This window comes from Hippopotamus amphibius, chromosome 12 (assembly GCF_030028045.1).
Source record: "Hippopotamus amphibius kiboko isolate mHipAmp2 chromosome 12, mHipAmp2.hap2, whole genome shotgun sequence".
NCBI lineage: Eukaryota > Metazoa > Chordata > Mammalia > Artiodactyla > Hippopotamidae > Hippopotamus > Hippopotamus amphibius.
The window spans coordinates 35,599,921-35,613,808 of record NC_080197.1 but is presented as its reverse complement, the minus strand read 5'-3'; the positions used below and the strand labels follow the sequence as shown (position 1 = coordinate 35,613,808).

Below are 13,888 nucleotides of genomic sequence, written 5' to 3'. Positions count from 1 at the left end.
ACAACTGCTCAGCTCTGCCATTGCCATGTGAAAGCAGACGCAGGTGAAGAGTGTGGCCACGTTCTAGTAGAACTTTATTTTGAATTGATTTTGAGTTTCATATAATTATCATGTCACAAAATATTTTTTTTCCAACCACTTGAAAAATTAAAAACCATTCTTAGCCTGCAAGCCGTACAAGAAAGGCACCAGGCTGGAATTAGGCCCCACCGGCTATATCCTTGGCCTAGAATATGGTCAATTTAAAAAAAAAAAATTCTGCACATGCTTGAAAAGAATGTGTCTTCTTTTTGTATGTATCCGTTAGGATTAGTGTGTCAGTTGTGTTGTTCAAATCATCTGTATTCTTGCTTGTCTTTTATTTTTGATTTATTTATTTATTTAATTTTTGGCTGCGTTGGGTCTTCGTTGATGCAGACAGGCTTTCTCTAATTGTGGATAACGGGGGCTGCTCTTCGTTGCAGTGCATGGGTTTCTCATTGCAGTGGCTTCTCTTGTTGCGGAGTATGGGCCCTAGGTGCACGGGCTTCAGTAGTTGTGGCTCTCAGGCTCTAGAGCGCAGGCTCAGTAGTTGTGGCACACAGGCTTAGTTGCTCTGCGGCATGTGGGATCTTCTCAGACCAGGGATCGAACCCGTGTCCCCTGCATTGGCAGGCGGATTCTTAACCACTGCGCCACCAAGGAAACCCTTGCTTGTCTTTTAAAAAATATTTTCTTTGAAATATAACATAAAGAAAAGGGCACAAATTTTAAATGTACCGCTTGATGAATGTTTTTGAAGCAGACAATTTATTTATTTATGTATTTTGGTTGCGCCATGCGGCATGTGGAACTTCCTCAACCAGGGATTGAACCCATGCCCCTTGCGTTGGGAGTGTGGAGTCTTAACCACTGGACCACAAGGGAAGCCCCTCAAAGCAGACAACTTAATACTACCCAGATGTAAACATAGGATATTGCCAGCCCACAGAAATCACCAATCACCCCAAAAAGTGGCCACTATTCTGACTTCTGTCACCATTGATTAGTTCTCCCTGTTTTTGAATTTTCTCTTAATAGAATTATATAGTATAAACTTTGCATCCATTTCTTTCACTCAGCATTATGTTGGGGTCACTCCCATGATGTTATAGATTCATTCCTTTCATTACTGTGGAACATTCTATTGGGTCAGTATGCCACAAATTTTGATCCATGGTCTTGTTGATGGACATTTAGGATATGCCCACTTTGGTGGAATACGTGTGACTTGCCTTTTCTTTTTCATCATGAGCAGAATTTTTAAAACTTTTGTTGTCCAATTTACTCTTTTTCTTTTATGATTGGTACTTTTTTTTTTGGCTGCGTTGGGTCTGATTTGTGGCACACGAGATCTTTTAGTTGCTGCATGAATGTAGGATCTAGTTCCCCGACCAGAGATCAAATCCAGGCCCCCTGCATTGGGAGCACAGAGTCTTACCCACTGGACCACCAGGGAAGTCCTTGATCGGTACCTTTTGTACTGTAAAAAATCCTTGCCTCACCCAAGGTTGCCAAGATTTTTTTCATGTTTCCTTCTAGAAACTTTGTGGTTTTAGCTTTAATATTTCAATCTATAATCCATCTCAGTTTTGTGTGTGGTATGAGGTAGAGGTAAAGATTCCCTTTTCAATATGTCTATCCAGTTGTTTCAGTGTCTTTATTGAAACAGACTTCTTCCCAATAAAATTGAAGTGTTGCCTTTATTATAAATCATCATATATGTGTGGCTCTATTCTTGGACTCTATATTTTGTTCTATTGATATATTTGTCTATCCTGGTTCCAATGTTATGTTATATTTATTATCATAGTTTTATAGTATTTCTTGAAATTAGGTAATGTAAGTCTTATTTTTATTATTGTCTTGCATTATTTATATATTCTCATTTCCATGTAAATTTAGAATCAGCTTGTCCATATCTATAAAAGCAGCTTGTTGGAATTTTATTTGATTTGTACTGAATCTATAATTCTGTTTCAGAAGACTTAATATTTTTACAATATGGAAACTTCCAGTCCATGAACATTGTACATCTTTCCATTTACTTAAGTTGTCTTTAATTTATCTCAGCAATGTTTGGTAGTTTTAAGTATAGATGTCTTGCGTATCTTTTGTCAAATTTATTTCTAGGGATTTTACTTTTTTGATGCCATTATGAATAGTATTTTTAAATGTCATTTTCCAATTATTGCTTGCTAACATTCCAAAATACAATTATTTGGAGGGTATATTATATCCAGTGACCTTTCACAATTCACTTATTAGTTCTGTTAAAGTTCTTTGGATTTCTCATATACATAATTATCTGTGAATAAAAGTTACTTTACTTCTTTCTAATTTTTATGCTATTTTTGTTTTTCTTCCTGTCTCTTATTTACCTTTATTGTAATGACTAGGACCTTTAAAAACGTTGACTAAAAGAGGTGAACATAGACATCCTTTCCTTTCCAAATCTTTAGGTAGAGAACATATACTGTTTTACCATTAATTATGATGCCATAATTTTTTTCCCTCAAAGATTTCATCAAACTGATGAAGTTCCCTTCTATTTCCAGTTTGCTGGCAATTATTTTTTTTTATCACGAATGAGAGTTGAATTTATTTGTGCTTTTCTTGTTTCAATTAAGAAGGTCATATGGTTTTTCTTCTTTATTCTGTTAATATAGTAAGCTGATTGATGGATTTATGGTTATTGAACCAACCTTGCATTTTTTTATGGAAAGTGCCGCTTGGTCAAGATACAGTGTCCTTTTGATATGTTGCTGGATTTAGTTTGCTAAGAATTTGTAAAGGGTTCTTGCATTTTTGTTAAAGGATATTAGTGGGTAGTTTTCTTGTGTCAGATCCTCATGTCAGTTCCTATGGGCAGAGATAGTCTTTCATTCACCGTGTATGCCAAGCTCCTCCCCCAATGCCAACCACAGAAAAGGTGTTCTAAACATAAATAGTCTTTGACATGAGTCAAAGACCTAGGCTGGAGACCTGCATTTATTAATTTATTTAAATCATTTCAAATCTTAGTGAATTTCACTCATATGCATTCCAGCTGTGTGTCAGAGTCAGTTCTGCTCATCAGGGGTTTTCTTTATCCACCTGCAGCCACTCCTCAGTCTTATTCAATAATTCTTCCTCATGTTTCCAACCTCTAAACGTTGGAGGGCCACGGGATGTAGTTCCTGAACCTCTTTTCTTGGTCACCTGAATGCCCAGCCTCAGCTGTGGCCATATCACCCTGAACGTACCCCATCTCATCTGAACATCCAGCCTCATGGCTGTGAGCACCACCTGTCAGTGAATAACTTACAGATCTCCAGCCTGAGCCTCCCCCTTGGCTTCCCGTTTGGTGTGTCCATTGCTGCCCTCGTGCATCACCACTGAGCAGTTAAAAGTCATCTCAAGCTTAGCACATCTAACATGGAGCTCATGGCCCTCCCCATCAGTCTTTCAGGAAAAGGTGGCTCCAAAATTCCAGTCACCAGGCTACACACTGTGGCATCATCTGTGCCTCCTTTTCTCTCCCACTTCGTTAGTAATTTTCCACAAATCCTGTCAGCTCTACCTCCCCACTTTCCCTGCTACCACTGGCATCCAAACCAGCATCAGCCCTGGCCTGGATCACACAGTAGTTCACTAACTGGTTTCCACGCTCACCCTTCACAGTTTTCCCAACACAGCAGCCAGAGCAATACCTTTAAAATGCAGGTTTGGGACTTCCCTGGTGGTCCAGTGATTAGGACTCCATGCTTTCACGGCCAAGGGTGTGGGTTCAATCCCTGGTCAGGGAACAAAGATCTTGCAAGTCATGCGGCATAGCAAAAAAAAAAAAAAAAAAAATACCAGTTAGATCATATCCCTGACTTCCTAAACCTTCCAGAAGGCATTTGCCTCATTCAGAGCAGAAATCCAGATCTATAAAATTCCCTTCAAGGCCCCTCTTATTACCTGCCTGACTCTATCTCCTTCTGTGCTTTCTCTTACTCACTGGGCTCCGGCCACCGTGGCTTCCTTGCTGTTGCCGAGACATTCGGATTCTGCTCCCACCCCAGGCATCGCATATGCTGTTGCTCTGCCTGGTATGCTCTCCCATCAGCTACCCCCATAGCTTGAGGCCACCTCTCTGTCTGTCCAGTCCTCTGCTTACAGCTCCCCTGGCTGTGTGATCTCTAACTGGAGGACCCTTCTCCCCAGGAACAGTCCTATTGCTCTTCCCTGCTTTCTTTTTCACCTTAACACTTCACTACCTGACATAGTATGTACTTTATGTATTTATACTATTTATTCTCCAAAACCTCCAATAAATTCTAAGCTCAGTGAAATCAGGAATTTTTTTTTATTATTCTCTGCTGTGTCCCCAGTCAGTAGAACAGTGTCTGTCACATAATAAATATTTTTTGAATAAATGAATAAGTAAGTGATGGGAATAAATACAAGAGTTATAAGGAAGACCCAGTCCTTGACCTCATGGAGCTGACAATCTCAATAGTAGTGATAGTAGTGATTGGAGTTGATGAAATTCTGATGAAAAAAATAAAACAAAACAAAAAACAAAACCAGTGAGAGAGATACAAAAGAAATCCGAAAAGACAGGCACCAAAACCTTGCAGGCCAGCCAGGTGGAGGAATTAGGTCTAGTGAAGGAAAGCCAAGACTCTTGTTACAAGAGTAGAAGGAAATGCAAACAAGGTGATGTCTTAGAAGCAGAGGGAAAGAAAATTCAAGCAGGAGAAGGACCTCATGGTTGTTAGCAGGGACAGCTGTCATCTCCTGTAAGAGTTTACATGCATTGGAATCCATGCGAAAATATCTCCAGTTCCAGAACTGGTTTCAGAAGGTTGCCAGGCTAGGGGTGTAGCGTGAGGCCCTGCTGTGTACTGTGTGTAACCAACACGGTGGAGACGCTCAGAAAGAACAAGCCACTCCCATGAATGACAACCGGAGAAGGAAAAGGAGAACCCAGTGACAATCTGTCATGAGAAGTTTAACCGAGGAGTTCACAGTACAGGGGCATCGTGGAACAGTCCTGCTTGGCTTGATTTGAAAGCCCTGGATGTGGATCCCGTATGTCCAGCATCTGGTCTGTGGGCGGCAGCCTGCGTGGCCATGACAGATCCGAGACACCAAGCGGCTGTTCTCATGTCTTTGGTTTGACTTTTACTGGTTTTTAAAGTTAAGTGTTTTTTTGGTTTTGTTTTGTTCTGAATCGACAGGTTCCATTTTTTGGGCCCCTGTTTGATGGAGCGATCGTGAGTGGGAAGCTCCTGCCAAGCCTTATCTGTGCCACTTGCATCAATGCCAGCAGGGCCGTGAAGTGCCTCATTCCCCTCTACCAGAGCTTGTATCTTTTTGCGTTAAATGTGTAATGTTTTAACCACCCCAGCATCCAGTTTCCTGGCACCTTCTCACAAGAGGTAAGTCTTAACAACGTGGAAAAGGGAAGAGGGAATTTTTTTCACTCTGGATTGAAGAAAACAGAGTGTGATTTTCATACCATTTCTTAGTTTATACTAAGTATAATAATTTTGTGCTGCATCAAACTTGAAAGAGTTGATTTTCATAATCAAGTCACATACGTTTGTGCTGAGAAGCAGTGCCTGTGACAAGATGCTCATTCCTCCTGGTGTATTTCTCCCCAAGTTCGGTCTCCTCCTCCTCCCTCACTGTTCGCTACAGCCTGTCATGTGTAAGGTGGGGTGCTGAGAAAATGCAACAAGGTGACTCCCAAGTGCCTACCAAAAATGACACTAATCAATGAAAGAACGTGGCAAGTGCCACCAGAGAAGCACAAGCTGTGTTTTGGGAGGTCGGGGGAGGGGACATTGAGTCTGGCTGGGAGGACAGGGGAAGGCATCGTTAAGAACGTTGTGCTTGAACTCACCAGGAAGAATGGCTAGAAATCCTTTTGTCATTTTCCCAAGTCATTAATATCTCCTCTCATTTCTGATCTTCTAAAAACAGAAGAAATCTCACTCGTGTAATTTTTTTCTCCAACATTAGTTGGCGTGTTGTAATGTTTAAATTCAGGCATGACCCCCGGTGATAAGAAAAAGAATGAAGGCAACTTCATAAAATTGTTGCTAAAGGCATCTGACCTCCTAATAAAACTCAGGATCTCTGTTTCTAATTAGTATTGATAATGATGCCAAGCGTATTGTGTTTGACCTCTGTCTCTGTACTTCTCCCAACCTTACTGTCAGTGACATGTTGCTGGAGGGTGGGGGTGAGGGGTGGGTGAGAAATAGCACGTGTGAATAGATACAGTTCATGAAAAATACCTTTCATTAAAATCCCGGTCACTTCATTGACTGATATTCTGTCTTTAGATTAAAAAAAAAATACATATGCCATGTGGCAACTCGGAATTATCATAGAAATTAGTAGTAGAAAAGAGCTATTAGGTCCCATCTGGTCCCTCCCCGGGGGCCTGGGCAGCATTATCCCCCTCGGCCTGCTCCCTCCAGCTTTGTCCGGCCAGCGGTGGTGTTTGGGAGGAGGCCGTGCAGCGATCTCCACACTCTTGGACTTAATCTTACGGCTGGTGTCGGTTGATTTAGCCTTCTGTGTGGAGTTTTTATTTCACAGGCCGTTAGAGAGAGGTTCTTGGCAGATATGAGAGAGACCTTTTTAGCAATTGGCTTGTCGGTGGGCATGATGAGCTAGACACTATCAGTCAAGGGAAAAAGTCATTTACAAACAGGAAAATTCCGTTTTGTATAAGCCCACTCTGATTTTTGTCACGTCCGCTTCTCCACTTACGGAGCTGCTGGTTACAAGAGCCACACTTTGCGATGTTGTTGGACACTGCTTTCTCAAGTCACAATTAACATGGCTTCAGAATAATCAGGTTTAAGGGAAAACAGTATTTTTAAAAGTTCAAAGGATAGGATTCAGTATCACTTTAAAAACTCTTCAAGCAACCAAACTGGATTAAAGTAGATGCCATACTGTATCAGCGATTTGTCTTATGCAAACTAATATAATGCTTGCTGTGATAAAGATTAAGAAAACTATTAGTTAAAAATAAAAATAAAATAAAGTGGATGCTGACTTAGGGCTACCAATGTCAATGTGAGTTAGGAAATGCTGTATTCCAAAATCACTCTTAAAATATCCAGGTGGACATCTCGGAGGATGACGTAGTACAGAAAGTAGGAAAAAGAAAGTAACAAAACTTATTATATTGATCATTATAAAATTTTAAACATTTTTCTTTTGCCTTATACCTTGAGAAGATTTCATTGGTGCTCATAAATTATTTAAAACAAATAAAATATTGTAAATAATCTGTACAGAGATGTAATTAATGGGGAAGGCTTGGCCATCACTTAACTACTCTGTTCTTTAATTTCTGCCTGCAAAAGAGCTAATATTCAGGCCAGAAATCAAAGATATAAAAGAAAAGTTAGGAAAAATGGAGAAAAAAAAAAGAGAAAAGGAAGGAGGGGATGTTTACGTATTTGTTCTTTAAAAAATTACTAATTTTAAAATCTTTAAAATATTTATAGATATCTGCTTAGACTATCAATAATGAATTTCTCTTTTAACATTTTGTTAAAATATCCTGGTCCTTACATGCTTTAGCAAAAGTCTAACCTATTTGGTGTTGCAACGTATCTGGAAGTCGCTGCTTCACTGAGATAAGCCTTAGGTTTGAATTTTGAGAAGCAGTAAATAACCTAACGCATCCTAACACGGGTGTCTTCTTACCTGTGTTCATTAACTAAACAAGCACTCAGCGTGGACTCAGGATCTGCCTAGTCCAGTGCTGGGGCTCGGGATACACAGGGAGAGGGCAGGCGCAGGCCTTGCCCCATGCTGCCTGGAGAAGTCAGGCAAACTAATCAAGTGCTGGGGCTACTGGGGAGCGGGGCTGAGACGGCCGGGAAGAGAGCCAGTGGCCGAGCTGGAAGGATGTGAGGGGCGCTGTCCCCAGGGAGCAGGGGCGGGTCCTAGGCAGAGGACACAAGAGTAAACACAGGGACTCCGAGTGTTCTCAAGTGGTCAGCCACAGGAGTGAGCTTCCAGCAGAGATGGCCTTCTGAGTGGGACCAGAGGGAACTGAGAGGACCCTAACTCTCTCACTTCATGGCCACCTTGAAAGTTCAAATCCTAGTATAGCATTACGGCTGCCTAATGCCAGGACAAGAGGTCGGGATGCGGTGGGGGGGTAGGGTCCACCATTCCCAAGCCCCTGCAAGCCCGCCAAGGTTGAGAAGGTCAGCAATATCTGAAACACCCCTGAAGCCATGGCTGGCTGTATAACCTCTGGATCCCTGTGCAGAATGAAAATATGGGGCTCCTTAGTCAAAAAGCAGGAAAAGTGCTTTTAAAGATGCTAAAATATAAAGCTTTTTCCACTCTCCTGCAGTTTTTCTCTGACTTGTCATGGTGGTTTTTTAATTTGCTATTTAGTATCATTTTAAGTAAAGAAATATTAAAAGTTTAGATTATTACATTAATTTTATCATTCTTTATATTGTGCAATGCCACTTTAATATGCAAATATAAGAGCATTTAACTCATGTATGGAATCACCAAAATCCCCCTTTCGTATTTCATAATTTGTACGTGGATATATTTTGTTTTGACCAGGACAGTGGAAACACAGCACAAAACTAACTTACCTGGTTTTATTTCACTCTCCTTACGCACTAAAACTTACCCTCAGTTTACGGACGAGTCAGGAGGATGGACCGGAAAAGGAACCGCGGGTGCTGTTTTCCCGTTTCCTTCTGTGTCATCATTTTTAGAGTAAATTGTTGACTAACACCACTGAAGACACACAGGGAAGTAACACAACCAAGGACACACAGGGTTCCTTGGCTGTTCACGTTTCCTAGGGCACCATAGCCGCCTCTCTGCATTCACAGTGAGTTCTGGTTCAGATGGAGAGCGTGGCCTCCCCGGAGAGGGAGCCAGCCCGCCACCCCAGCTAGTGACTGATACTCAGCTGCCTTTAAATAGTGCCCACTGGGATTCAGTTCTGTATGTTTAACTAGAAGGAGAAACGTGGGCAGTTCCACATCAACTTTATTTGGTAATGTTCAAGAAAATACGTTTGTTGTTAAGCTGAGGACAGGGGCCATTGTTAGAATGAATTTGCCTCTGGGAGACTTTTTTTGAGCAGTAAATCTAGCTTAGAGGCAATATCAGAGGAGTTCTCTTTTGGGGTACCCTCAGCTAAGTGATCACACAGTTTGTGTGTTGAAGGCTCAGAGGAGACTGAAAAATACCATTGTCTTATGTGATCAAAAAAAAAGGGGGGGGGAATATGTTTACAAAGCACCCTCAGTGAGCCTCAGCCTAGCCCCTGTGCCTCCTGGGTTCCTGGTCACCTCCCCCTTGGGGGGTTCCTGGTCACCCCCTCCGAGGGCCAAATCCAATCTGTCGAGCGGAGCCTTCATCCTGTGGCCCCTGCCCTCCCTAGCGATGGGGGCCAGCTCACCTGCCGTCTGCTTTTCCTGCCCCTCATGGACAATCAGAGGGCCCAGGCCCATGCCTGGAGGGCTGCGGATGGGGAGCTTGCCACACGTTATGTTTACAGGTCCCAAGCCAACTCAAGATTCCAATATCAGACCGTGGTCTGCTGAGAGAGCTTTCCAGAACCCTCGGGCTGGGGCTTCTGTGCTCCTACTCAGAGAACTCGTGTCAGGAGAGGTTGCCAAGACCCGTGGTGTGCCCGTTAGGAGGAGTTCTCCCGGAACCACACAGACGGTGGCCTTTGAAAGTGCATGGCCCCTCAGGGGGAATGGGGGTCTCAGTGGCGTCCCTCCGCCTCCCTGGAACTGTCAGCACTGATGGGGAGGACTGGCTGCCTCAGAGAACGTAAGGTCGGCCTCCACTCTTTCATAGGTGAAAGTTAGTTTCAGTTTCACTTGACAGACAGACGGTGATGATTCCAGAGCGTCTATCTGAGACTCCTGACTTCTTCACGTCACTGTTCAGTTGTGTTCTCAACTTACACACTTTCAAAACTGGCCGCTCTACCTAAAGCTGTAACCATCCTGTTTCTTCCCTCTTCCCTGGACCTTTCTTTCTCCTGGGAAGACTTTTATGTTCCTGCATTTGTCTTCACACACTTCAGAAAAGTGTAGGGGAAGGAGTCAGATGGGACCAGGTGGTGCATTTCACCACGCAGAGCCAGTTATGCATTTGTCAGCATTTCCTGTGACCTGCCAGGTGCCAGGCACTGTCCCAGCCGCCGGGAATAGGAATGCGAACAAGATATTCCAAGTGAGGGGACAGCATTTACTCAGGACCAAGCTCTGCGAGAACACATCACGTTTGAGAACCATGGATGCTTCCATACAGCAGAGTGTGGGATGGGCACGCACACACACACGTGTGCACACACACATACATATATACACACACACATGTACATGCACACACATACACACATGCACAGGCACACGCACACGCCTGGGGAGGACAGAGGCGATGAAGGCATTGCAGGACAGCGGAAGGGGTCCTGGGGGGAAGTGAGGGCCTGGTGTGTGGCCGCAGCGGGGGAGGGTGGGACCTACTAGACGTGTGGGTGTGGAGGGCGATGGAAGAGGATCAAGGCCAGACTGCCCAGAGCATGGCCTTTGAAGAGTAGGCTTGGGAGGAGGGGGAGAGAGAGCGAGCGGTCAGTGGAGGAAAAGGAGACAATAGTTTCCTAGAAAAGCGAAGAGTAGGGAAGTGGGGGGGGTCACCTTGGCAGGGCGGTCAAGCAGAACGTGTGTCCCCGAGGGGCTCAGCCAGGGCTGGTGCCACAGCACCCAGTCTTCACCTGGAGAACTGGGTAAAACAGACCTAGAGCCGCATCACTTCAGGGAAGAGGCGAAAACATGCCAGACAACAGCAGCACTGCCCAGAAGGGAACCGCTCCAGTGGGCTCAGAGTGCCTGGGATGGAGAATGCACGGTGGGGGTGGGGGGAGTCACAGTCCACGTGGTGGGGGGGGGATGGCATGCATGGTGCTTTTCTAATCCACCTTCTGAGCTGCCCAAAGGCAAAGTAGAGCTACGATAGGGACTTCAGCTACTCGATATTGGCTCCCAGGTACATCCTGCTAAAGGCAGCAAGCATTTGATAAACTTGGCCAGCAGACCCTCTCTCAGAAGACAGAGGAGGCAAACGAGGGCAACTAGTATTTTGGATCCATTGCTTAACAACGTGAAAGGCTGACCTGAACGCTGCAGAAAGTAGTGGGTTTGTCCCAGAGTTTGTATAAGAATGGACACAAAGTGCAAGCAGACCTGTGCCCTGATGCCCTGGAAGCACATTTCAGAAAGTAGAGATCAGATGAGGGAATGGTATGTTCCCACAGGTGGCTGGAGGCTCTAGAGGGAATATGAAATGAGATGTGTTGATATTTTGTTAGAAAATGAAAACTTTCTCTGAGAAGGAGAAAGTGGGAGAGCGGGGGGAGCAGCCAGTGTAGCCGCAGGGCGTGGGGTCTGCAGAACATTCACGTTCAGAGGGTCATTCCCCGTGATGTGGTGGGAGGTCCTGACCGGGAACCCCATCCCCTCGTCCTCCAGCTTCTTCACCTGTGTCTTAGTGTATGAATTAAAACTCAAACACTGAGAATACAACAAGGAGGGGAAAAAAAAAAGGAATTGGCCCCTGAAAGTAAGATCCAGCCTCTAAGGCCACATACATTGGGTTGTAAATCAAATTTACAACAGCAAACTCAGAACCACAAGAACTGTTTCTTCAGAAGTCATGTAAATTAAGGATGCACCCAGAACTGAAAACAGGAAAGTATTTTCCTCATTTTCAAATAGGATTAAAGGATGGATTTTGCAATATTGCCTGGGTGCCCTGTAAAATTGTTAGACTTGATAAATATTACATACCTTGTGAGCCTTCAGAAAAGAATGAGTTCATATGAGTAAAGTATCACAAACACACTCATGATAGTCGATAAGATTGCTATTTTCAGAGGTTAGAGAAAGCTTATAAATATAAATCTTAATTTTGGCAAAACACAAGGTAAAGTATCATAACCGTCTGGCAGATGGGAGAGGGTTTGGGCCTCACCCTGGGAGCTGGGTGACTTCACTTCAGCCAAACCTAAATGTGTTCATTCACGGACACCGATTGCCTGTCGCTTGTGGGCTGAGGCTTTGCTTAATCCATCTTCTGTGCAGCAACCTTCACAGAGGTCTAGAACACCTGTTTATCAAAATAAATACCATTTTTAGGAAAGCTGAGAGGGAGAACTAACTTGACCTAAGGCAAAATCAGAAATGAGACTTATCTCAACAGACAAGACTTCCAGACCCAAACCAAACAGATGAGACTGAGGTGGCAGCCCACAAAGCCACACCTTGGGTTTAGCTGGGTCCCTACGGGCCAAGGATGCTCTGCACAGCGGTAAGCAGTGTCGTGGTGGAGCACAGATTTGAGATGAGGGACGTGACCATGGAGCAAAGGCACAGCCACTGCACCCCTACATCCTCAGGTCACATCATAAACAGGGTACTGCTCCAGGACCACATCCTAAGAGAGCCCAACCAACCTGCAGCAGGTCCAGAGGGGCCTTACAGCTCAGGGAGCTAATAAAACCAGGGAGGAGTGGTCTCAGGAACCCGGGGTTGGGGTTCAAAGAGGAGACAAGGCTGCAGAATGGGGAGCAGTGGACAGCCAAGAATCAGGTTTTAGCTCAATGTCAAAGCAAATATGCAGAACCAGAGCCCACAAACCAGCTGCCTGCAGGCTGACTCCAGCCCCAGATGGCCTTCCTTTGAACTGCAGTGGCCTCCAGCATCGCTCATAAAGATTGAGTTTGTCAGCCACGTCGAAAAGTTGGGAGATTTTGCATTTTAGAAAATCTAGATTTCTGATAGTTCTCGAAGAATCAGAACCTCAGACCCCACTGGGCCTCCTTTTGCTGTTGACAGCAATCAGCCTTCTGACCCACTGGCCACGTGCCCCCCTGTTCACCACAGCCCGCTGGGCCACAGCTCCCTGGCGCTAGGGACAGGAGCCCAAGCTGGTCCCCCTCTGAGGGAGAGGAGACAGTAGTGGGGCCTGCAGGTGAAATCGTGCCCGGTCCTGGGCGAGAGTCCAGTAAGTGTCACCACAGTTGTTACTGTCAAGCTGCCAGCCTGGCCCCGTAAATATCAGAGTTTCAGACCTCCTGTCCACGGGGTTAGGCCTCGGAAGTACTTTTCAGCCTTGTAGGTGCTCATATGAAGGTTGGAGACCGCTCCTTCTTCCCTACGTGTAGAAAGTGCCCGCCCCCCCATGAAAGGTTGAGGGGGGTGCTGCCTCCACCCCCGGGGCCCAGGAACCAGGCCTGTGGAAAGCACGTGGTGGTGCAGGGGAACCTTCAAGGAAGGCGAGGAAGACACCACTTTGCTGTTTTTGCTGCAGGTTTGTGACTTCAGGAAAAGTCAGTGTAAATATGACAGTCTGCAGAAACGAGGCTGCTGCCGCGCTTCCCTCTCAGATCCATGGCCGGGCTGCCCCGTCTCATCCCATCCTTCGCAGGGGATGCTCCTCCCCACAGCAGGGCCTTTGGGCACGGGATCCTACCCCCCCACACCCTGGATTCCCCTGCTGGCCATGCTGATGCCCCCCCACACACACACAATAGCTGCCCCCGGGTCTCTGCTGTGACCCAGGTGCCACCCCTCCCGCCGCCGTGCACGCGCTCCCTGCCGGACCAGGCCGCCTCCAGCCTCTTCTGTGTCCTGATTGTACTAGAAGCTGCCCGTCCTGTTGCTGTCGCTCCCACATATTCCTGGTAGCACATTATGAATATGCGTGTGTGTGAAGGGAGAGACAGAGGGAAAGAGATTGGTTTGGTTTAAAAACAAAAACATACTGGAAAGCAGAAGACAAAAAGAACTCATATTTTGTAAAGTTGCATTTT

The 13,888-nt window shown here is 45.1% G+C and overlaps 1 protein-coding gene across 4 annotated transcripts in view; it reads left to right on the top strand.

Moving 5' to 3' along the window:
• The window catches only part of RALGAPA2 (Ral GTPase activating protein catalytic subunit alpha 2), a 285,849-nt gene that overhangs the window by 204,428 nt on the left and 67,533 nt on the right, over positions 1-13,888 (top strand). For all 4 annotated transcript variants that reach the window (XM_057703254.1, XM_057703256.1, XM_057703257.1 and 1 more), the window contains one exon: positions 5,229-5,356. In XM_057703254.1, coding sequence (XP_057559237.1) covers positions 5,229-5,356 — 128 coding nt within the window. The remainder of the gene's footprint in view (positions 1-5,228; positions 5,357-13,888) is intronic.